This window comes from Hypanus sabinus, chromosome X1 (genome assembly GCF_030144855.1).
Source record: "Hypanus sabinus isolate sHypSab1 chromosome X1, sHypSab1.hap1, whole genome shotgun sequence".
Lineage (NCBI taxonomy): Eukaryota > Metazoa > Chordata > Chondrichthyes > Myliobatiformes > Dasyatidae > Hypanus > Hypanus sabinus.
In genome coordinates this window covers 35,959,151-35,985,129 of record NC_082738.1, presented here as the reverse complement: position 1 = coordinate 35,985,129, position 25,979 = coordinate 35,959,151, and the positions used below count along the sequence as shown (strand labels likewise).

Below are 25,979 nucleotides of genomic sequence, written 5' to 3'. Positions count from 1 at the left end.
CTGCAAAGCAGACAAAACCAATACAAGTGTGTTATTTTTGGGGCTTTCTGTAGAAAGAAAGAAATCAAGGGTGGTGCTGAGGTGGACAGTTTCAGCTTCCTAGGAAGGAACATCCAGTCCTGCCCTGGTCTAACCAAGATGACGCCATGCCCAAGGAAGTTCATCAGCACCTTTACTTCCTCAGAAAGCTGAAGAAATTTGGCATGTCCCCTTTGACCTTCACCAAATTTTAGCAATGCACCATAGAAGACATCCTGTCCTGATGGATCACGACCGCTCTGCCCATGACTGCAAAAACTGTAGAGAGTTGTGGTCACAGCTCAGCACATCATAAAAACCAGCCTCCCCTCCTTGGACTCTGTCTACATTTCCCACTGCCCCGGTAAAGCAGCAAGTAGAATCAAAACCCCACCCACACTGGACATTCTCTCTTCTCACCCCTTCTATCGCAGAGAAGATACAAAAGCATGAAAGCATGTACCACAAGGACATCTTCTATCCCACTGTTATGAGACTATTCACTATCCCCTAGTATAAGATGGACCCTTGACCTCACAATCTACCTACTTATGGCCCTGCACCTTATTGTCTGCCTGTACTGCAATTTCTCTGTAACTACTATATTTTGTATTCTGTTATTGCTTTTCCCTTGTTCTACCTTGATGCACTGTTGTAATAAAATGATTTGTATGGACTGTACACAAAACAATTTTTCACTGTACTTTGGTTGTAACAATAATAAACCAATAATAATAATATTAAATATTCCCTCTTTCCCTCAAATTAACCTTTCCTCATTACACAGGATGTCAGCTGCTGCAACATTCTCCATCCCCAGGAAGGTAAACCTGTGCCAGGAGGCAGGGTGCAGCCAACCATGTTATGCACTCTCATGTTGGTACCATCCTTGGGCTGTTGTTGGGGGACGTGGATGATGCACAAGGTACTGAGGCACTGAATGTGTTGGGGCACAATCTCAGAGACAGCATGCATGCAGGGCCTGGTATCTGAGGATGGGTAAGTACGATGGTCAGAATTGACATGATGGGCCGATAGACAATTCCTGCGCAGTATGACTTTGTGACTCCAGCAACGTTTGGAAGGAAAAAAACAAGAAAACACTGGAAGGGGAAGAACAAAAGGGAAAAGGCGGGATGTCGTATGCTGTAAGGAATGTGACTTACTGAAGAGCCTGCACAAAGAGCTAGTACAGGTCCAAAGGGTCAAATTGTCTCCTTTTTGCTGTAAGCTTCTACATGGGCGCTTTTACGGTCCGTGGGAGAAGAGGATTGGAATTTTTTCAGTAGAGGCAGGGGTTTTAAAAAGTTGCAGAAAGTTTAAATAAAAATAATGGAACACACCTTCATCTGAGGAGCTCTATGCATTTGAATCATTAAGGAAATTGATTCCACAATGTTAGTGTGGCTGGAGGAGCAGAGTATTGCTCACAGAAAACGTCTTGCTGAGTGCCCAATAAAGCACTGGCATTTGAAAGTGCTCTCAAGTTCCAGTTCAATCAGAGGTAATCTGAGGTTCATACACTTCAATCTGAGAGAACTGAGCAACTCACTTTGCAGTTCACGGAATGGGAGGCATTGATAATTACAATCTCAAAGCAGTTCATTCCAGTGGTAACGCAGGAGTGGGGAAGAACATTAAACTGTGAAGGAGATTCATAAAACTAAAAGCCTACCGTCCACTGTCAGGCTAGGCCAGACTAAAGTGGACAGTATAGGCTGCAAGCAAGGCCACACAGCATATGGCAGATCTAATCTTACTTCTTATCAAGTTATTACATTATGACTATTTCCCTGCTGTACTGTGGAAGGGCTGCTATTGCCAAGGGACCTTCAAACAAGATGCTAGTTAGAGGGCAAGGAATGAATGTCATACATCCCATAGAGAAGAGCAGGGAGGGAGCATTTATCGCTCCATTAAAAGCACCGATCGCAGATTAGAGTGTTGTCAGTCTCTTTACAGCTTGCTTGTGTTACATCCAAATAGATACTGCATTTGGTTGCACGGCAACAGCTGTGTGGTTGTCAAGAAATTTACCATGTGAAGCCTTTGTCTCTTTCTGTGATGTGCAGCCAACCAAAGAGATATACAAAATAATGTTCATAAATAATTAATCAAAGTTATTACTTTCGCGTGACTGAGCTCCAAGTGTACTCTTTTATATGTTCTTTTATTCCCTCTGCTAGGAATCCAAATTAAGAGTCAGAGGGACACAGCAGATAAACTGGCCCTTCAACCCACCGAATCTGTGCTGACCATTAAACGTCAAACACTAATCATAACCTAATCTATTTTCTTCTCTCCATATTCACATCAAATCAGCTCTCTATTGACAATTTACAGCAGCAACTCACAGAACCCCCTGTACACCTTAAGGGATGTGAAGGAAACAGGAGAATTCAGAAGAAAACATGCACTCACACGAAGAACATGAAGGCTCCACACAAAAGGCACCCAAGGGCAGGATTGAACTTGGATCTTTAGGGCTGCAAAGCAGACATTCTACTAGCTGCACCACTGTCTTGAGCCTTGGATGTGATGAGGTACAAAGTCAGCATGTGCATCGGAAATGGTGTAACTTCGCCGGTACCAACCATCCCACTCATAGTGAGCGAACTGTCCAACCATTGCTCTGCTAGTTTACAGCACTGTGCAATTCCAGAACATTTCCCCTCATTCTTCTAAGCTCCAGTGAGTACAGGCCCAGAGCCATCAAACACTGCTCAAGTATTAACCCTTCCATTCTTGAGATCATTCTTCTAAACCTCCTCTGGACTCTCTCCAATGCTAACATATCCTTTCTTGGATAAGGGGCCCAAAATTGCTCATAATACTCCATGTACTATCTAACCAATGCCAAATAAAGCCTCAGAATTGTATTTTACTCCCTTGCTTTTCTCTTTTAGTCCTCTTTACCACTGCATTTACTCTCCTCATCATCAACTCAACCTGCAAGTTAATCTTTAGGGAATTCTGCACCAGGACTCCCAAGTTCCTTTACACCTCAGATTTTTTCCATTTTCTCCCCATTTACAAAATAATCCACACCTTTATTCCTTCTACCAAAGTACATGACCATGCAATTCCCTACAGTTTATTCCATCTGCCACTTCTTTGCCCATTCTCCCAATGTGTCTAAGTCCTTCTGCAGATACGCTGCTTCGTCAACACTGCCTGCCCCTCTACCTATCTTCGTGTGGTCCACAAACTTGGCCACAAAGCTGACAATTCCTTCATCCAAATCACTGACGGTGAAAAGAAGTGGTCCCAACAATGACCCCCCCCCCCCACAGCACCCACCACTAGTCACCAGCAGCTAATTAGATATGGTCCACTTTATTTCCACTCTTTGCCTCCTGCCAGTAAGCCAATCTTCTATCCATGCTAGTATCTTTCCTGTAATACCATGGGCTCTTATTTTGTTAAGCAGCCTCATGTGTGGCACCTTGTCAAAGGCCTTCTGAAAATCCAAATAAACAACATCCACTGACTCTCAAAATGCTGGAGGAACTGGAGAACAAAGCTGAGGAGTAAATTTAAAAGGTGGGGAAGGGGAGAAAGAAACACAAGGTGATAGGTGAAATTGGGAGGGGAAGGGATGAAATAAAAACCTGGGAAGTTGATTGATGAAAGAGACAGAAGGCCAAGGAGGTGTGTGTTGATTTGGATTTCCAACATCTGGAGACTTTCTCATGTTCATGATTAATCTGTTTTAATCAGGAGGAGAGCACTTAAAATAGTGATTATTGAGAGCTAAACCCCTTCAGAAAAGAGATGAAAGTAGTCCAGTAGATTAATACACACAAAGTGCTGGAGGAACTCAGCAAATCACACAGCATCTATGGAGGGGAATAAACTGTCAACATTTCGGACCAAGGCCCTTCAAAGAACTGGAAAGGGAGGGGGAAGAAGCCAGAATAAGGCGGCAGGGGAGGGGAGCATCTAAATTGATACGTAAGACCATAAGACATAGGAGCAGAATTAGGCCATTTGGCCCATCAAGTCTGCTCCACCATTCAATCATGGCTGATCCTATTTTTCCCCTCCTCAACCCCACTCCCCTGTCATTTCCCCGTAACCTTTGATGCCATGTCCAAACAAGAACCTATCAACCTCTGCCTTAAATACGCCCAAAGACCTGGCTTCCATAGCTGTTTGTTGTAATAAATTCCACAAATTCACCACCCTCAGGCTAAAGAAATTTCTCCATATCTGTTTTAAATGGGCACCCCTCTATCCTGAGACTGTGCCCTCTTATCATAGATTCCCCTACCATGGGAAACATCCTTTCTAGATCTACTCTCTCTAGGCCTTTCAACATTCGAAAGGTTTCATTGAGATCCCCCTCATCTTTCTAAATTCCAGTGAGTACAGACCCAGAGCCATCAAACGTTCCTCGTATGATAACCTTTTCATTCCCAGAACCATCCTTGTGAACTTCCTCTGAACCCTCTCCAAGGTCAGCACATCTTGTCTTAGATGAGGAACCCAAAACTGTTCACAATACTCAAGGTGAGGCCTAACCAGTGCCTTATAAAGCCTCAACATCACATCCCTGCTCTTGTATTCTAGACCTCTTGAAATGAATGCTAACATTGCATTTCCCTTCCTCACCACTCACTCAATCTGCAAGTTAACCTTCAGGGAATCCTGCACGAGGTCACCCAAGTCCCTTTACACCTTGGATTTTTGAATTTTGTCCCATTTAGAAAACAGTCTATGCCTTTATTCTTTCTACCAAAACGCATGACCATATATTTCCTGACACTGTGTTCTATCTGGCACTTTGTGCATTCTCCTAATCTGTCCAAGTCTTTCTGCAGCCTCCCTGTTTTCTCAACACCATCTGCCCTTCCACCTATCTTCATGTCATCTGCAAACTTGCCAACAAAGCCACCTATTCCATCATCTAAATTATTGACATACAGCATAAAAAGAAGTGGCCCCAACACCGACCCCTGTGGAATACCACTAGTCACTGGCAGCCAACCAGAAAAGGATCCTCTTATCCCTACTTGCTGCCTCCTGCCAATCAGCCAATGCTCTAACTATTTCAGTAGCTTTGCTGTAATACCATGGGCTCTTAACTTGGTAAGCAGACTCATGTGTGGCACCTTGTCAAAGGCCTTCTGAAAGTCCAAATATACAACATCCACTGCATCCCCTTTATCTATTCTACTTGTAATCTCCTTTCAAGAAGGAGCTAGATAGATATCTGATGGATAGGGGAATCAAGGGATATGGGGACAAGGCAGGGACTGGGTATTGATAGTGAATGATCAGCCATGATCTCAGAATGGCGGTGCAGACTCGAGGGGCCGAATGGTCTACTTCTGCACCTATTGTCTATTGTCTATTGTCCTCAAAGAAATCCAACAGGTTTGTAAGGCAAGATTGTCCCCTAAGGAAACCATGCAGTAGTACATGTACAGATCCTTCAGCCCACAACGTTATACCAACCTTTTAACCTATTCCAAGATCATTCTAAATCCTCCCCTCCTACACAGCCCTCCATTTCTCTTTCATTTATGTGCCTATTGAAGAGTTTCTTAGATGTCCCTAATGTATCTGCCTCTGCCTCCACTCCTGGCAGCACATTACACACACTTTCCGCTCTCTATGTAAAAAAAAACCTACCTCTGACACCCCCTCATACCTTCCTCAAATCAGCTTAAAATTCTGCCCTCTCATATTAGCCATTAGGGAAAAAGTCTCTGTCTGTCTACTCTATCCATGCATCATATCATCTCATACACCTGTCAAGTCACCTTTCATCCTCCTTCATTCTAAAGAGAAAAGCCCAAGCTCACTCAAACTAACCTCATAAGACATACTTTTGAATCCAGGCAGCATCTCCTCTGCACCCTCTCTAAGCTTCCACATCCTTCCTATGATGAGGTGACCGGAACTAAACACAATAGGAGAAAATTTGGGTCCTACCTCTGATGTATCCTCTGTATTTCCTCCAATTACCTTAAAATTATGCACCTTCACAACAGCCATTTCCATCCTGGGAAAAAGGTGCTGGCTGCCCACTCTGTCTCTGCCTCTTATCACCTTGTACATCTCTATCAAAAATATAGTGATGTGATCCTCAAAGTGAGGGTACTAGAGGACACTTATATGACTTCCGCCCTTGGCTTAGGCTTAGGACTCTGGGACGAATAAACACGTGACTCCTGATCCACTGGGAAAAGAAACCCAGCCGGGGTGAAACCTACCCAGACCAGGAGCTGTGTGATCACCACATCCTTGAGCTCACAGGCGAGGTGCAGAGCTGTCCGCTTGTCCTTGTCATCAATATATTCGTTGATGTGCTCTTTCTTGGCGTGTGCAAGTAACAGTAGGATGTTTTGAAGGTCCTTCTCCATGACGGCTTTGAACAGCTGCTTTCCGATGGGGATCTCGCGGCATTTCAAGGGTGCAACAAAGAGCTTCTGCTCATACTTTGCTCTGATCCAATTTTCCCTTTCTTCCCTGTAGCAGAAAAGTGGGTGAAGTGGGAGAGGTAACGGAGAGAAAATGAAAAGAAAATGAGAGCAGGATATTTATGACAAAATGGCGGCTAAAAAATGTTTTGTTCATGTGGTGAACTACATATACCTGTCTGGACACGCCCCCCCCGCTGACTGCTCCTGTGGCTCCCCCCACAGACCCCGGTAGAAAGGCGAATGGGGCCTGAGCCCTGCCCTCAGTCTCCAGGATGTAGCATGGTGGTCAATTGCTGCTTGTTCTTTCTTCCAGTCAATAAAAGCCGATTTCTCACCTCACGTTTCAGAGAGTTATTGATGGTGCATCAGTTCAACACTGGAAGCACTTGCTCTGAATGGGACTGTGATGGTGACTGCATTTCCACACTCTCAAACTCAAGAGTTATGGTGGATGAAGGGAAGGATTCAGGGGGTTTTACCCTGAACCCATAGTGGGCAGCAGTCTCTTGCCTCTAAGTCAGTATACCCTTTCATAAGTAGGGAGGTCTAAGTTCGTGGCATTAATGAGTTCCTCTTCCCACACACACACACACACACGTATGCATACTGTGCACATGTGTGCATTCACAAGATATTCAACACTCATGTATACATGCACTGACACACTTGCACTCAAATACACTCACTCATAAATACATGCACACAAGCACAAGCACACACTCACACACATGATCTCATGCACACATACATACCTGGAACCTCGGGTGCATAAATACACACACAAAACCTCAAATGCACATGCACGCATGCTCACACAAACACGTACATATACACACATATGCACTCATGCACAGAACTCCCACTGCAAGTAGCAGCATTCTTTCAAAGGTACAATCCCTCTCTCTGTGCCCACAGCAAAGGTCAGTGCCAAGCAGTCACTTGCCGTGTAGATTCAGGGGTAGGCTTGTTGCGCCCCTGAGTATTCTTCTCCCACATACTGTTTGCCATCTCGTTCCCGATGGATGTCAACACGAGGGTTAGCTCCAAAGGCCAGTCGTCGAGGTCCAGGGACCGGACTCGTGAGAGGTGGGTCCCAAGTTTGCGATGAATTCCAGAGCACTCAATACAGATGAGGGCCCCTAAGTTTAAACTTGCCCAGGTGGGATCTAGAAAAGTGAAAAGGAAATGTCTCAGCTCAACTGATTATTTAAGCAAATGCAGATGAAATATGAGAAAATAATGGAAATCTCCAAATGCCTGGGCAATGGGAAAGAGACAGTGCAAAATGTGACACCAGACTGGTGGTCCAACCTTCCCCTACAAGTAGCTCAGATCATAGGCTGATACAGAGAGGAGTGGGGTTGGAACGTTTGAGTGGACAAGAACAGAAGGCCCGATAGTTGCCCTTATTTAGCCTGTCACCATGTGGAGGCGTCAAGGCACAGAGACATAGAAGTAACAGAAGACACCTTTGTTCTGACTGGTTTGCAATGCGAGCGCAATTTCCAGTCTGTTGTCCAATCTAAACTGATGAAAATCTTCCTGATTGGTTGTCCAGAAATGTTTTAAAAAATACTGAAACAAACAACCCACACAAAATGCTGGAGGATCTCAGCAAGTCAGGCAGCAGAATAGAGAGGAATGAATAGCCGACGTTTCAAGCCAGGACTCTTCATCAGGACTTTCTATGAGGGGAACCCCATTCTTGTTACAACAGCAGGAGTGTGAGGTGAGGGCAGATGTGCTGGAGTGGAGGAGATGCGGGTGAGGACAGCATCTATGGTGGTGGAAGGGAAACCTTGTTCTTTGAATAAAAGAGGGCATCTCAGATATTCTAGAATGGAAAGAACATATGCGGCAGAGACAGAGGAACTAAGAGAAGGGAGTAGCATTTTTTACAAGCAACAGGGAGGGAGGAAGTATAATCAAGAGATAACTGTGAAAGTCAGTAGGTTTATAAAAGATATCAGTATAGTCTGTCTCCAGAGGTGGGTAAGTCCCGATGAAGGGTCTCGGCTCAAAATGTCGATGGTTATTCCCCTCCACAGATGCTGCCTGACTTGCTGAGTTCCTCCAGCATTTTGTGCATACTGTTTATGATTTCCAGCATCAGCAGAATCTCTTGGTGCTAAAGTTGTTGAAATAAATACACTGTTTCTCATAAGCATTGGCATAAACTCAGTGCTCCCACAAGCCAGCAAGAAAACCACGGCAGATTTAAATGGAGCCATATGACACTGCAGATGCTGAAATCTGGAGCAAAAAAATTGCTGAAGGAGTTCAGCAGGTCGAGCAGCGACTCTGGGGAGAAGAAGGGATGGTCAATGTTTGGAGTTGTGATGGTACATGACCAACTGAGTTCTTCCAGCACTTTATATTTTGCACCAGATTTAATGTTGTGCCGACTTTTAACCTACAGATCAATCTAACCTTTCCCCTCAACATAGCCCTCTATTTTCCTGTCATTCATGTGTACCACCACTCTCTGTGTGAAAAACTTACCTCTGACATCCCCCCCCTATATTTTCCTCCAATTCCTTTAAAATTCTGCCCCTCATATTATCCATTTCCACCCTGGGGAAAAGTTTCAGGCTGTCCCCTCAATTCCTCTTATCATTTTATACACCTCTATCAAGTCACCTCTCATCCTCCTTCGCTCCAAAGTGACAAGCCCCAGCTCACTCAACCTTTCCTCATGTTCTCTAGCCTGAGGTATGTTAGGAAGGAAATGGGTTTGGGGTTCACTCAGTTTCAGGAGCAAATGGGATGCAAAGCAGATTAATTTAGCAGTGGGTTGGACTTTGACCAGTCAGTGCAGGCACTGGGTCCATGTGGCAACATAATGGTCTGTTGATTTTGGGCTCTGAAGGGTGACTGAAACAGGAGTGAGATCCCCTGAGCGTGAAGTTACGACCCAATTAGAAGGGAGTATAACAGCATGCCTGGTTCAAATGGACATCACAACCTTGAAGGAAACGACACATATAATTGGACAATGATGATCTGTTTTAAGATTTTAAAAAATTTATAGGTCCTTACTTGCAGCATTGCAGTCAACACAGAATGAGTTGCCTTTCGCGTTCCTTATCGCCTGAATGGCGACAGCTTCACTCCGGCTGTCCATCCGAGCCTTAAGTACAAAGGGTTTGCATTTAGTGAGCTCAATGGACACACAAAGACAGAAATGAAAAGCACTGCTCTCTCGCAATACACAGAGTTCCAAGCCAAGCTCCCAGAATTCAGAAATTTTCTATCATTAATTCCGGGGATGTGAAAGCTACCAGCAAAGTCAGTATTTAATTGTCCATCCTACATTTCAGAGCCCCAGAGTCTAGGGTCACATATAGACTAGACTGGGCAAGGATGGAAAATTTCCTTACTTGAATATATTAGTGAACCAGGTGGTAGTTTTCTGCTTATTTTACAGGTATATCCCCAACTGCCATGGTAGGATTTGAACTCTTGTCACTGCATCAGCAGTGCAGGCTCTGGTTTTAGAAACTTTGCCCCTATGCTGCCATTCTTTATCAGGCAAATCTCTTTTTATTTTATACATTTTATTTAAAGATACAGCACAGTAACAGGCCCTTCCATCCCAACAAGCCCATGACACCCAATTATGCCCATGTTACCAATTCACCTACAAACTCGTACATCTTTGTAACGTGGGAGCAACCCCACGTGGCCACGGGGTGAACATACAAACTCCTTACAGACCGTGGCAGAATTCAACCCAGTTGGCTGGCACTGTAATCGCATTCCACTAACCACTATGCTACCACGTTGGCTTGGTCTCTCCTGGACTCCAGGTGGAGTTTGTTACCCAGTTGAACCACTGGGCAGAGTCAAACCTAAATGAGTAAATTTTTCTTTTATTCAACCTTGGGCTACCCTGAACTGTAAAACAAGTTTCAAAGAAAAGCATAAGTTCCTGAAAATGCTCTGCAGTAAGAGAGGAAGGAGAAACAGATCTAACATTTCATTTTAATGACATTTCACCAGAATCAGGAAAGTCATTGATCCTAATCTTTTCTGTTTGCTACCACAGATGCTGCTGATCTGCTGTGTATTTCCAAGATTCTATTTCAGTTTTTGAGCTTTTGTGCTGTTCTGCCCAATGGAACAATGTGGCTTGGGGTTGACTGATAATTAAAATAAACATCCAAGGTGCTTGCCCTGACACTGCCATCTGTCAGTGCTGCTCAACATCAATTCTGGAAAACTATTAACAAGAGGAATGGAACAAATGCAGGTATAAGGGCAACTTATTCGCAGCATTTTAAAAATCAGCACTGGGGTCATTCCAGGTGCATCCTACCATCGTGCCCTCACTGAATCTCCTGCACATCCACACCATCCTCTGCTGTCATAACAGGGATGGGGTTCCCCTTGTCCTTACTTACCACCTTACGAGCCTCCATATCCAGCACGTCATTCTCTATATCTTCTGCCACCTACAATGGGATCTTACGACTAAATACATCTTTCCCTCCCCCATTCTCCACTTTCCGCAGGGATCGCTCCTTATGCGATTCCCTTGTCCACTCATCCCTCCCCTATGATTTCCTTCCTGGCATTTACTCCTGCAAGCAGAACAAATGCTATACCTACCCCTTCACCGCCATTCAACATCCCAAAAAGTCCTTCCAAATAAGGCAACACTTCACCTATGAGTCTGTCTACTGTATCCGGTACCTGACGTAGATTGGGGACTACTTTTCCACACACCTTCTCTCCATTCAATGCAAAAGGCAAAATCCCCTTGTGGGCACCCATTTCAATTCTACTTCTCATTCCCATTCCGACATGTTGGTCCATGACATCCTCTGCTGCCGTAATGAAGCCAAACTCAGATTGGAGGAGCAACATCTCATATTCCGTCTGGGTAGCTTCCAACCTGACTGCATGAACGTTGATTTAACTAACCTCTGGTAATTTTTCCCCTCTCCCCAATTCTCTCTTTATCCATTCCCCATTCTGTTTACCCCCTCACCCCTCTTCTCCTCACATGTCCCTCCTTCTCTTCTTTCCATAGTCTCCAACCAGATTCCTGCTTCTTCAGCACTCTACCTCCCAGCTTCTTACTTCAACCCCTTCTCCAGCCACCCACCTTTCTCTTCACCTGGTTACACCTATCACCTGGAAGCTTGTATTCCTTCCTCTCTCCCACTGTCTTATCCTGGTTTCTTCCCCTTTCCTTTCCAGTCCTGATGAAGGGTCCCAGCTTGAAACGTCAACTTTACTCCCCTCCATAGATGCTGCCTGAACAGCATTTTGTTTGTGTTACCCTTATGAAGTAACAGTGTCCAGCATCCAGGTCTTTGCTGATTGAGTTACCTTGTTTTTACTACTTTCGCAGGACTGCAGGCTGGCCAGAATTTGACTCTCAATGGCTTGTACCCAGGCATCCCTCTCTTCGAAATTTGCAGCTTCAAAGTACCACATCTGGCCTGTGCTTGAGACGATAGTGAACTCAATGTTCTCTTCTTGCTCTGTGATAGAGTAAATCAGAAGGAAATAGGAAAACCCAGCACTGATGTGAAAGTCTGCAAATCTGATGCTGCTATCAGGTGTGAGGTATAACGGGAGGGCTCATTGTGCTGTGCATGAATGTATTTACTAATGCAACCCTGTATTCATGTGGAGCAGATAAATCAGTCACACAAAATACAATAGTTATGGTTACACATCAATCAATGAGAAGAAAAACTCCCATGAGGTTGAAAATTAATTCAATCAATCAATCCATTTAAAAGGATCCTATCACATACCCAGCTGGACAAACCAGGACTAACCCAAGACTGATCCCTGGTTCCTCAATGTCCCAGCCCTGGGAGAGGGAGGAAACAGCCAAAGTCCCACCCAGGATGGAAAGTGGCCTTGTAAATGGGCAGGTCTTCACGGGGAATTTATTTTTATGTCAACAGAACCGAATTTTAGAAGTGCAGATCACAACACACAGCCACTGTTGTACGTCATGTGCTCGGAGCAGAATGCTGAGAAGGAATCTGTCCAAAGTGGAGAGGTGGAGGGTGGTAACTAGGGCCCCAGGCAAAGGTGGCAGAGTTTGGCCAGAACCAATGGAACTTGACCCACACCATTTAGGGGTGGGGTGATGGGTTGAAAATCTGCTCCACAAGTTGCACATTCTTTTAGAATGATTTTAGAAACATAATTCACTTGCAATTTCACTGACATGTCGCAACCAGAGAAAATCCTCTCCCTGTGACACATTTTCACTGGATCTAGCATCTGGAGTCTTTCACAAGAGCCAAATATCCAGCCACAATTAACTTGCAGTTTGATGAGGGGAAAGACTTCTTTCAAATCAGCACAATAGTTGGCCGGTGTTCTTCATATATACAGCCCACAAGGTGAACAGTAACACAAGTCTCCTTCAAGTTATCAAACAAATATACACTGAACTCCTGTCTGCCCCTTCTCCTCCCCACCTTTCCACGTGCTTTCCCAAACCACAAGAACAAAAAATACATGGGAATCACAGCCCAGAGATGGCCATGAGGAAGGATTTAACATTCATGGATGCAAAAGGACAACTGTAATGTGAGGAGAGACAAGACAAACAATTGAACACAGATATACTGCAGACAGAACACACACAACAACCAACAATGGCGCTAGCCACTGGATACAATTCAGAATACATTACCTGCTCTGTATATATTTCTTAAACTACCAAAACGCTTTAATTTCCACACCCTGCGTTTGGCTGCACCCAGAATCCAGCAAAGCAAGAGGCAGAAACAATTGGAGAAAGACATTGGAGAGAAGATTACTGCAGAGTACATCAACAACTACAAAAGGAAACAGCTGCCCGAAGGGAGAGGGCTTGGGAGTGACGATACAGTCTATCTCATATTGGGTATGAAAAAAACAGTACCATTTAACCACTCAAAAGCATGCATTTGAAGTTATACAAAACCCACAAGACCTACAGAGGATAGTATAAACCACCGAATGGATCACTGCGTCTCTCTCCCTCTCTATTTACCAAGAGTGCTGCATACGAAGGGGCCAAAGCTTTGTTGAGGATCCCTACCACCTATCCCACAATTTCCTTGACCCACTACTGTCACGAAGGAGGTACAGGAGCATCAGGACTAGGACTTCCAGACTGGGTAACAGTTTCTTCCCTTCAGCTGTGAGACCAATGAATACCCTGCCACCCATAAGGCCTCATCATTAGGACAGGGGGCTATTTACTGTTTACCTTCACTACGCACTACAGGCATTTTAATTATACGTATTTGATTCACTTATTTGTGGCAATATTTTGTTTTATGTGCTGTGTGTGATATACATTTGTGGCTGAACCATGGTCTGGAGGAATGTTGTTTTGTTTGGTTGTATGATAACTACAGTCAGATGACAATAAATTTGAACTTAAAAATAGGAGTGTTACAGCATTTACAGCCCATCCCTTATTGTCCTTGAACTGAATGACACGCATGGCCAGTTCAGCTGCAGATTAAATTCATATACAAGTCACAAAAGGATGCCAAAGTTCCTTCACTGTAGTTAGCCAGATAGGTTTTGCAACAATCTAGCGGTTTCATGCTACCTTTTTAATTCCAGATTTACCCGCCCCAGACATTCTCTCTCCTCCCTCCTCCCATCAGGCAGAAGATACAAAAGCCTGAAAGCACACACCACCAGGCTCAAGGACATCTTCTACCCCACTGTTATAAGACAGTGGGGTAGAACAGTTCACTAGTATGATAAGATGGACTCTTGACCTCACAATCTACCTTGTTATGATCTTGCACTTTGTCATTTTGATAGCTGTTACATTTCATTCTGTATTGTTATTGTTTTACTTTTTTCTACCTTGATGCATTGTCTAATGATTTGGCCTGTATGAACAGTATTGAAGACAAGCTTTTCACTGTATCTTGCTACATGTGACAAAAATAAACTGAAACCCATACCAAAGACTTAATTAACTGCATTTAAGCTCTCCAGATGACATATAGGGATTTGAATCATTAGTCCAGATCTATCGCCACTGGGCTCCCACATCCTGCCAGTTTCTTGATACTAATTCAGTTTTTTTAAGTCACTTAGACGGTAAAAACCAGGTCTCAAGTGATGTTTGTCTTCACTAAGAGCAGTAATTAACTGTTAAAGGTCTTTCATCACAACATAATCTCAGCTGACCATTTTTTACTATAGTTATCATGTCTCATCTCATGATAGCCATGGTACAAGATGATTATATATCTGTTTCTCTCTCTCTCTCTCTCTCATACACACATACACACACTCATACACTTTTCTTGTTCATCAATTATTAAGTTTTATTTTTTTAAATAAAGTTTCAGTAACTTTATTTCTAATCTTGGTAAGAATTAAGGTGCAGGAAGCTTGCAAACAGTCATCAATGTCAGGTGAAATGTTAATTTCAGATCTGAGATCGATATACATTCTAACATGCGGCACTGGCAGTATGTGAAACTTCGGCATATTAAATGGGGGACAGGCTTGAAGGGCTGAAAGGCCTCCGCTTGAACTTTCCTTACAATGAACTGCTACTTGACAGCTCGAAGATAAAAATGCTCCTCTAAATAACTTTGCTGATCTAGTTAATGGCTAATTAAATGACAACGTCCTCCAAGTTTAGTCTTTCTTATCTCAATTAGAGGAACGTGGTGTAATTCAAATGGAACATTTGTGGAACTGTTAGTTCTGTGAAGCTGCAGGGTTCTTTAATGAGAGTGATTCTTTATAGGAGGTGTGATCCTGGGATCCTGGTAACCAGCTTCGGGAAGCACAGGAACCTTTACATTACAATTTTCCCTCTTTGTTCAATGACTGACTGGGAAACGGGAGAAAGAAACGAGTGAAGTATTGATCTCAACAGGCAGACCTGACATCGTCTCAACTGAAGGATGGACGGAGGAAGACCTCACTCAGACTATATGTTGGGTGTGACAGCACAGGCAATGGACCTAGTTGCTTGACGCAACCTGCATCAAGTTACACTTGCTGTTCAGATAGGTAGGGAGGGAACTTGTTCAAATAGCAGGTGAAAATAAAGAGCCTCCACCAACTGGAGCAACACGGAGAAAATGCTGGAGGAATTCAGCAGGTCAGGAAACATCTTCGATGGAAAATGAAACGTCTGTAGATGCTGCCTGACCTGCTGAGTTCCTCCAGCATTTTTTGTGTATTACTTGAGATTTCCAGCACCTGAAGGATCACTTGTACCTCCACCAATTGGTCGCCTTCTGCTATCCCAGTAAACAGTCAACCCAATCCACAGAAGTCTCGTTCCCAACAATGCTCACCAACCAACACTTATTGGTAAAGCTGAGTATACTTCTTCATTGACTAATTTTATTTTTAATGTATTCAGAGATACAAACTATAACAGGCCCTTCCAGCTTAAGAAGCCTGCACCCATGTGACCAATTAACCCGTATGTCTTTGGAATGTGGGAGAAAACTGGAGCACCTGGAGGAAGCTAACTCAATCACAGGGAGAGTGTACAAACTCCTTACAGACAGTGGCAAAATTGAACCTGGGTCACTGGCATGTAAGAGTACTACACTACTGTGCCACCCAGTTCTTTGGTGAAGGAATACCAACAGGGAGGGAGGCCCAGGATTCAGACCCAGTAAAGAACTGTGATATACTTCCATGAGTGGTTAGTGTGGTCTCAGAGAGGAGTCTGCAAGTGGTAGTGTTGCCCTGTGCCTGAAGCCTTGGTCCTTCTTTAGTGAGTGGTCATGAGTTTGGGGGATGCTGTTGGAGTCACTTGGGCAAGTAACTGCACTGCATTTTTGCAGGTGGGACACACAGCAGCCTCTGCATGCCAGTGATGATAGGAATGAGTGTTTAGGGTAGTGGCTGGAATGCTAGTCAAGTAGGCTGCTTTGCCCTTGGTGGTGTGGAACTAATTTTGAGTTGTTTGGAATGCAATTATCGTGGAAAATGGAGAGTATTCTATCATTTTCCTGCGATGTGTCTTGTTGACGGTGGAAAGGCTGTGGGGAGTCAGGAAGTGAGTCACTCACCACAGAATACCCACTTCCTGACCTGTTCTTGCAGCCATGGTATTTCTCTGTGTGTGTGTGTGTGTGTGTGTGTGTGTGGGGGGGGGGGGGGTCCAGTTGAATCACAGGACGTTGATAATGGGGGGATTTGGTAATGCTACTGATGCTACGTGGCTAGATTCTCTCTCTCTCTCTCCCTCTCTCTCTAGTTAGAGACAATCAAAGCCTGGCACTTCTGTGAAGCAACAAACATTTACCACTTATCATGTTTAACCTTTCTCCCACTGATGCTGACTGACAGATTGGATTTGCATCAAGGATTGGTCTCTAGAACTTTCCCCTCACTAACTGCACAGAATTATAGGGGAGAATGTAGGACCAGCACTAAGTGACATTACAAAGAAAGCACAACTACATTTTTACTTACTTAGAAGTTTGCTTAGATTCGGCTTGTCACCAAAAACTTTCACAAGCCTCTAAAGATCATGGCCAGATATGGAAGCACCAATGCCGAGGAACAGAAAAGTCTACAGAAAGTGGTGGATACAGTCCAGTCCATCACAGGCAAAGCTCTCCCCACCATTGAGTATATTTACATGGGGTGCTGCTACAGAAAGCAGCGTCCATCATCAAGGACCACACCATCCAGGCCATGCTCTCATCTCGCTACTACCCTCGGGTAGGAGGTCCTGAAGCCTCAGATCCCACAGTCAGTGGATCCTAAATAGGGCTGCTCATTTGTGGGTGCAGCTGCTGAAGTGCTCCTTCTGTCTCAGTCCAAGAGCCTAGCAACTAATCAAACACCCACCACCCAATGTGCCAGCTCATGACTATGGGCTTCCAGACCTAACAATCCTGCCCCCTTCACCACCTGCTGATCGTTGTGGGACTTAATCCGGTACGTTAGAGTGGATTCCCTTAATGGAGAACTCCTGTGTGTGACTTTATTTACTTCACACCATATGTGCTGAACACAATCTTATCATCACAAACATTCTCTTTGTCAGAAAAACAAATTCAAGGCATCCTGGCAACACCCTCAACCTTGTCAACAGATTCCTTCCACTATATGAAGAAGGACTCCCTGAATCTGTCCACCTAGAGGTACCACCGATATGATCTTCACAGCGCGCCAATTACAGGAAAAATGCTGTGAACAAAGACAACCCTTGTACTTGAATTTCATAGATTTGACAAAAGGATTTGATATAGTAGACCACCAGGCTCTCTGACATATTGTCCAGACATAGCTGCCCTGACAAATACTTACGACTACTGCATGATAGCATGTCAGCCACAGTACTCAGCAATAGTGTAATAGTGGCACTGCATCAGAACCCTTCACTGTCCAAGACAGGAGTCACACTAGGCTGCATCATTGCACCCACCTGATTTGCCATCTTTATCGCTGTCATCCTTCACCTCATTGGCCAAGTCCAGCCTCAGGGAATCTCAGTCAAATATAGAATGGAAAACAGGCTTTTCAACCTTAACCAGTTCAAGGCCAAAAGCAAGGTCAGCACCACCACTATCATGGAGCTTCAGTATGTGGATGACAACGCCATCGCAGAACACTCTGGAGCCAACCTCTAATGCTTGCTGAATGACTTTGCCGAGGCATATAGAGTCCTGGGTCTAGTTTTGAATATAAAAAAGACACAGGTCCTATGTTTGCCACCGCCTAACTTGCTCTCCATAAAAGATGACAATATCACCCCTGAAAATGTAGATCACTTTCTCTACCTTGACAGCATTCTCTCCTCAAAAAAGACATCAAAACAGAGACCAACCACTGCCTGAGTAGTGCTAGAGATGCATATGTAAGATTAAGTTGAAAGATCAGCAATACCCTGGTGGGGAAAGGAAATGCTTCAAAGATAATGTCAAAATCAGCGTTGTCACAGGAAAGCAGCATCCATCATCATGGTTTCTACCATCTAGGCCGTGCTCTCTTCTCGCTGCTGCCATCAGGAAAAAGGTACTGAGGCCTTTGGACTCACACCACGTTTAGGAAAAGTTCTTATCCCTCAACCATCAGGCTTTTGAACCAGCGAGGACAACTTTACTCAACTTCACTTGCCCTATCTACGGATTCACTTTCAAGGACTCTTCATCTGATGCCCTCAATATTGCTTGCTTGATTGTTTTCTTATTTATTTATTTATTGATTGGTTTGTTTATTTATTTACCTATCTATTCATTCATTCATTCATTTATTCATCTATTTCTTTCTTTCTTACCTTTTCTTTCTTTTTGTATTTGCACACTGGTTGTCTGCCCTGCAGATACGGTCTTTTATCGATTATATTATGATTACTGAGTTTATTGAGTATGCAAACAAGAAAATGTATCTCAGGTCTGTATACGGTGGCATATACATACTTTAATAATAAATCAAGAACAAGCGGCAGCTGTGAAAGGAGCGGGTGAGCAACCAAAAGACCGAATCACTAACCACAGCCACCACTCACTCGTGTCCACACTGCACCAGGTTATGTGGATCCCAGATCAGCCTCTGCAGTCACCCGAGACTACCCCTAAGGAGAACATCATACTCGATTCGAGTGATCACACTACTACTACTATTACCCTACAACCATCAGGCTCCTGAAATGGCATGGATAACTTCACTCACCACAACTCTGAACTGATTCCACAACCTACAGACTCACTATCAAGGAATCTTTACAACTCATTCTCAGTTTGTTTTACTTGCAAAGTTCATCTTTTTTTTGCACATTGGTTGTTTGCCAGTCTTTGTTTATATATACTTTTTCATAAATTCCATTGCATTTCTTTATTTTCCTGTAAATACCTGCAACAAAATCGATCTCATATACGTACTTAGATAATGATAGTGGAAACGGACTTGTAACCTGTCAGTTTCTAACCTAGTACCGCAACTATCAGGTTAACTCACTTACAATGTAGCTAACAACCGCCATGACAAAGCGCATGGGTATGTGGATAGTGGGTGAGGAAAGGAATGAGTCAGCTGTGATGCTCAGAGGAATCAAGCAGCCAAACAGATTCAATCAAATGCCACGAATAGCAATCTGATAAAAGACTGGATTTGCACTCCAGGTCAGCCCAGGTGGATGCTTCATTGGGATGGTGGGGTCACTACAGGCAACTCAGATCTATTGATCTTGTGACTACAGAAGTGTACACAAGGGAAAAATATGTATTGTGTTTCAGCATCAACCATAAGAACCCACGCCACCCAATTACACCCATGTGGCCAACTAACCTACTAACCCATACGGCTTTTGAATATGGGAGGAAACTGGAACACCCAGAGGAAACACACGCAGCTACGGTGAGAACATACTAACTCCTTACAGACAGCGATGGGAATTGAACCCCAATCACTGGTACTGTAATAGAGTTACGCTGCTGTGCTGCCCCCAAGATATAGAAGCAGGAATTCACCATTTGGCTTGATGGGCCTGCTCTTCAATTCAACAAGATTGTGGCTGATCATTTACCTCAGCATCACTTTCCTGCACTAATCTCATCCCTTGATTCCTTTAACATCCAATATTCTATCAAGCTCTGCTTAACTATATTCACCAACTGTCCATGGATTCACCACCCTCTACATGAAGAAATTTCTTACCATCTCTGACTTCAATGGAGAACTTTTTAGTCTGAGAATGTGACCCCTGGTTCTAGACACCCCAGCCACAGGAAAAATCAACCCCACATCGGCTCTGTCAAGCCCAGGAGGTTTGTTGTACATTGCAATGCAATTCCAATGGTGTGGTGGTTTGTTTTACAGTATGACGTCCTACTCCATAACTGTTCCCACTGACCTCACCTCTGCTCACTTGTCTCTTTGGAAGGCACCCCTTCTTCTTTGTCCTTCCTAACTGTACAGCTTTATGATAGGAGCTAGCTGTAAAAAACAAATGTCAGATTGTGTGTGGCACTATTCATAATAACTCAGATGACTTGCTATCTAAATCTAATCGTTACATAAACAGAAGGGCCGGTGAGCCGGACATCAGGTTCGGGAAGGTCTTCTAAGGGACTGGATATACAAGTATTTGGATAGACATGGACTGATTAAGGATAGTTAGCATGGTTTTAGCATCGTGGTAGGCCATGTCTAACCAATCTTATTGGGTTTTTCAAGGAAGTTACTGTGAACGTGGATGTTGTCTACATGGACTTTAGCAAGGCATTTGACAAGGTTCCATGTGGGAGGCTGGTCAAGGAGGCTCAGTCGCTCGGCATTCAAGATGAGGTAGTAAATTGGGTTAGTCATTGGCTTTGTGGGAGAAGCCAGAGAGTGGTAGTGGAGGGTTGCCTCTCTGACTGGAGGCCCGTGACTTGTGGAGTGCTGCAGGGATCGGTGCTGAGTCCTGTGTTGTTTGTCATCTATATCAATGATCTAGATGATAATGTGGTTAACTGGATCAGCAAATTTGTGAATGACACCAAGATCGGGGGTGTAGTGGACAGCGAGGAAGGCTATGACAGTTTGCAGAGGGATCTGCATCAGCTGGAAGAATGGGCTGAAAAAATGGCAGATGGAATTTAATGCATACAAATGAGAGGTGTTGCACTTCGGTAGGACCAACCAGAGGAGGTCTCCAACAGTGGATAGCTGGGCACGGAGGAGTGTGCTAGAACAAAGGGATCTGGGAATACAGGTCCATAATTTATTAAAAGTGGTGTCACAGGCAGATAGGGTCGGAAAGAAAGCTTTTGGCACAATGGCCTTCATAAATCAAAGTATTGAGTATAGGAGATGGGATGGTATGTTGAAGTCGTGTAAGATGTTGGTGAGGTCAAATTTGGAGCATTGTGTGCAGATTTGGTCACCTTCCTACAGGAAAGATGTAAACAAGGTTGAAAGAGAAAATTTACAAGGATGTTGCCAGGAAAGATTATAAGGAAAGATTGAATAGGTTAGGACTTTATTCCTTAGAATGTAGAAGATTGAGAGGAGATTTGATAGAGGTAAACAACATTATGGGGGGTATAGATAGGGCAAATGCAAACAGGCTTTCCACTTAAGTTGGGTGGGACTACAATCAGAGGTCATGGGTTAAGGGTGCAAGGTTAGAAGTTTTAGGGGAACATGAGTGGAAACTTCTTCACTCAGAGGGTCATGAGAGTGTGGAATGACCTGCCAGTACAAAGAGTGCAAGCGAAGTTGGGTTATGGAGGGCTATGATCCCCATGCAGATTGATAGGAGTAGGCAGTCTAAATGGTTTCAGCATGGACTAGATGGGCTGAAGGGCCTGTTTCTATACTCTACTTTTCTATGACTCTATAATACTTCAAAAGTTTCAAAGGCTTCAAAGGTACATTTAATGTCAGAGAAACGTATACAATATACATTCTGAAATTGTTCTATAATATTTCTATACTTTGTAAATGTGCACAGTTCTGCCACCAAAATGCACACTTGAATGTGCCCCTTTATAACTGTATTACCTCACCAGTTGTATTACTGATATATCCCAGTGGATGTCAAGGATCAATTTGCTTACTAACAGATCTTCAATATGACCTTATTCATGGTAATGGACAACTTAACACACAATGATGAATTCTGCTGCCTATGTATTTATTCTAATAATGGGTGCCACCGTAGCATAGTGTTAGTGAGATACAATTACATTTCAGGGTTTCGGAATTCGGGGTTCAAACCGGTGTCCTCAGTAAGGAACTTGTACGTCCTCCCTGCGGAATGCGTGAATTTCCTCCAGATGCTCTGGTTTCCTCCCACAGTCCAGCGATATACTGGTCAGTAGGTTAATTGGTCATTGTAAATTGTCTTGTGATTAGGCGAAGATTAAATCAGGGGTTGTTGGAGATGCAGCTTGAAAAGCCAAAAGGGCCTATTCCAATCACAAACAAGAGAAAAATTGCAGGTGCTGGAAATCCAAGCAACACACACAAAAGGGAAGGTTTAAACTTCTTCAGATAAGCTTCTTTTTGTGTGTGTTGCATGGCCTATTCCAAGCTGTAACTCTAAAAATAAATCACAAAATCTAATCACTGTGAGAAGACAGATTGCTTAAATCAGAATTAGAAACTAATTAATGTTAAACACACATCCTGGAAGTCATATCAGTGAAATGTAATTTTAGACTTTTGTCTGTCTTAAGCTTATCTGAACCTGAATGTTGACATATTAGATCTCACATGAATTTGGACATTCAGTGTAATAATTCTGCCTTGTGCTCATTGCATTAAGTCCAATTGTTTGTAAATGCTTACATCCTGCTGAATTCAACCAAGCTAAAATCTCTTGGAAATTTCAGATTCATACAATAATACTAAAACCCCTGACACTAATCAAGTAACTTGAATAAGGTGCTGCTTAATAAGGACAGGTGTTTTTATTATTCTGTCTGATTACTTTAAGGGAAGTAAATAAGTCTAATAATAAACCAATTACCCATTAATTTTTAACACAAGAGATTCTGCAGATGCTGGAAATCCAGAGTAACACACATGAAATGCTGGAGGAACTCAGCAGGTCAGGCAGCATCTATGGAAATGAATAAACAGTTGATGTTTTGGGTCAAGACCCTTCTTTAGGACTGGAAAGGAAGGGGGAAGATGCCCGAATAAAAAGGTTGGGAGAGGGGAGGAGGACAGGCTAGAAGGTGATACATGAAACCAGGTGGGTGGGATTTGTAAAGGGCTGGAGAAGGAGGAATCTGATAGGAGAGGAGAGTAGACCATGGGAGAAAGGGAAGAAGGAGAGGCGCCAGGGAGAAGTGATAGGTAGCTGAGGAGAAGAGGTAAGCGGTCAAAGTGGGGAATAGAAGCAGAAGGAAGGGGGGAATGGGGAAGGGGAAAAGAAGGAAAATTACCGGAAGGAGAAATTGATGTTCATGCCATCAAGTTGGAGACTACCTAGACAGAATGCTAAGTGTTGCTGCTCCACCCTGAGGGCTGCCTCATCATGGCAGAAGAGGAAGCCATAGATTGTCATGTCAGAATGGGAATAGGAATTAAAGTAGCTGGCCACTGGGAAATTCCACTTTTGGCATATGGAATGGAGGTGCTCGATGAAGTGGTTCCCCGTTTTATATCGGGCCTCACCAATGCAGAGGAGGCCACATCGGAGGCACCAGATAGAATGACCCCAAGAGATTTGTGGGTGAAGTGTTGCCTCAATTGGAAGCACTGTTTGGGACCCTGAATAGAGGTGAATGAGCAGGTGTAGCATTTCTGTCACCTGCAGGGATATGTGCCCAGAGGGAGATTAATGGGGAGGGTAAATGGACAAGGAAATCGTGGTGGGAGCAATCACTGTGGAAAGTAGAGAGTGTGAGAGGGAGGTAAAGATCTGTTTGATGTTAGGATTACATTGAGGATAGTGGATGTTCTGGAGAATGATGTGTTGGATGCAGAGATTCATGGGGTGGTAGGTGAGGACAAGAGGAACTCTATCCCTGTTGAGGCGGCAGGGAGATTGGGTGAGTGTGAATGTCTGGGAAATAAGGGTGAGGGCAGCATCAATGGTGGAGGGAGGGAAACCCTGTTCTTTGAAGAGGAGGACATTTCTGATGCCCTGGAAAGGAAAGCCACATCCTGGGAAAAGATGCGGCAGAGATGAAAGAACTGAGAATAAGGAACAGCATTTTTACAGGAGACAGGATGGGAAGAGGAAGATAGAAGATTGTTGTTGAGTGAACAGAGCTCAGGATACTTGGCTTAAATGTTCAATGAAAGTGCATGTATTCAACCAAACTGGAGATGCTTGTCACTTTAAGACTTAAACAAGACCCTGCATGGGTCAATTAAGAGAGCATGTTCCAGTGTTTTGAATTCAAATTGGGAGACTGAAAGTTGAATTAGTATGACAGGGTAATGTGTCAGTCATGAAACATGAGCTCAATGAACTGTGTGAGAATGAATTTAAGCTTGCATTTCCTTCACACCCTCTGGGTCACCGTAGAAGCATGAAGTTTTATACCCTCATGAGGCTAAACATTGGAAGGAATTATTATAGACCAACTTTGCTGGTCAATGCAAGCTCTGGGGCCATTTGAAAAGGTCTCAATTGAACAGAGTACATATTAATCCACAACTATGGGAAATATTGGGATAGTTTACAGTATAGCCCAAAGGATGCTTATGTAGAAATAAGTTGGCACAAAAGCAACCTAATTAAATGGTCATCACCGGGATTCCTTTTCAGACAGTGGTTTATGATCTGAAATGTGCTTCCTGAATGGGATGCCAAGTCAACAGGAACCGACAAAAGGGAAATATTTGATGGGAATACAGTTCAACAGAATGCTCTTGCAATAAGCCAGCACAGGATCACAGACAAGGTTGGACTGGGGGCAGCAAGAGGCAAGTGGTCTTCTACTGTGCTTTCAATGAGTCTCAAAGCTGCTTGAGGCTGGAATTTCATTGTCCTAATTGGCCCTCTGGCACCTTGGTGTCAAACTGTATGACACCGTGACAACTTTCCCTCCAAACCCCCCACCCCATAGAGTTCTTCAGCATTAGCATTTCACTGAGACAGAAGACAGTCAGTAAGCAGGTTGCATTGGCTTTAGGGTTTATAGTGAACAGCAGCCACACTCCTCCCACCACCTTAATGACACCCACAGAAATGGCTAAAATACTTCTCCACGAAAGGAGCAGCTAGGCAGAAACAGGTGACCTGCCGCATGCTGCTGAGCTCACCTTCTGCTAGGCCCACCGTGCCGTCAGCCTTGCTCATGCTCTTCTTCCTCCGGTGCTTCTTCCGGTTTATCTGGGGCGAGGGAGGCAAGTCCAGCTTGCTGCCTGTGGGACTGCATGCAGCTTCCCCTGTGCCAGTTCCTTCTTCAAATAGGGGAGGGGGAAGAAAAGTAGAAAGTGAATCATCCTCACTGCTGTAATGCTGAAATTCACTTTTCCAGTGCACCATCTGGGCTACCGGAGCCCATTTTGTCCTCTTCTCTGAGGCCAATAGTTATCCTTCAGCCAACACCACTGAAATGGGTGGTCTGGTCACTTGTGCTCCATTTAGAATCTTGATGTGTACAACTGCTCAAGGGTACATCATTGGCAGTAAAGTGCTCTGGGATAACCTGGGGTTGTGGAACGCTTTGTGGGAAAAGCAAGACTTTGCTCTGTAACTTGTTCCCACTGATATTGATCAAGAAATCCTAGCCTCAGCTGGGATTATAAAAATAACTGAGCTGCCTCCACAACTATCTTGTCCAAGCTAATCCAGTTCAGCACATGCAAGAAAGCAAATCCACAATGAACCAGCCTCACCCGTTATGCTTATCCAGCAGATGTTGCTGGAACTTGGGCGACTTGAGTTATGGAGAGAGGTTGAACAGGTTTGGACTTGAGCGTAGGAGAATAAGGAGTGACCTTATAAAGGTGTATGAAATCATGAGGGGTATAGGTAGGGTGAATGTCCATAGTCTTTCTTACAGGGTTGGGAAATCAAGAACGAGATGGCTTAGGTTTAAGATGAAAGGGAAGATATTTAATAGGAAGCTGATGGTCAACTTCTTCACTCACAGAGTGGTC

The 25,979-nt window shown here is 43.9% G+C and overlaps 1 protein-coding gene across 2 annotated transcripts in view; it reads right to left on the bottom strand.

Annotated features, from left to right (window-relative positions):
• LOC132384818 (arf-GAP with GTPase, ANK repeat and PH domain-containing protein 1-like) overlaps positions 1-25,979 on the bottom strand; it is a 210,046-nt gene that overhangs the window by 34,367 nt on the left and 149,700 nt on the right. The window contains exons 13-18 of one of the 2 annotated variants that reach the window (XM_059956371.1): positions 25,137-25,277; positions 13,120-13,179; positions 11,787-11,941; positions 9,489-9,579; positions 7,393-7,615; positions 6,240-6,495 (exon numbers count right to left, since the gene is read on the bottom strand). In XM_059956371.1, coding sequence (XP_059812354.1) covers positions 6,240-6,495; positions 7,393-7,615; positions 9,489-9,579; positions 11,787-11,941; positions 13,120-13,179; positions 25,137-25,277 — 926 coding nt within the window. The remainder of the gene's footprint in view (positions 1-6,239; positions 6,496-7,392; positions 7,616-9,488; positions 9,580-11,786; positions 11,942-13,119; positions 13,180-25,136; positions 25,278-25,979) is intronic. The other variant, XM_059956372.1, reaches the window with a different exon arrangement.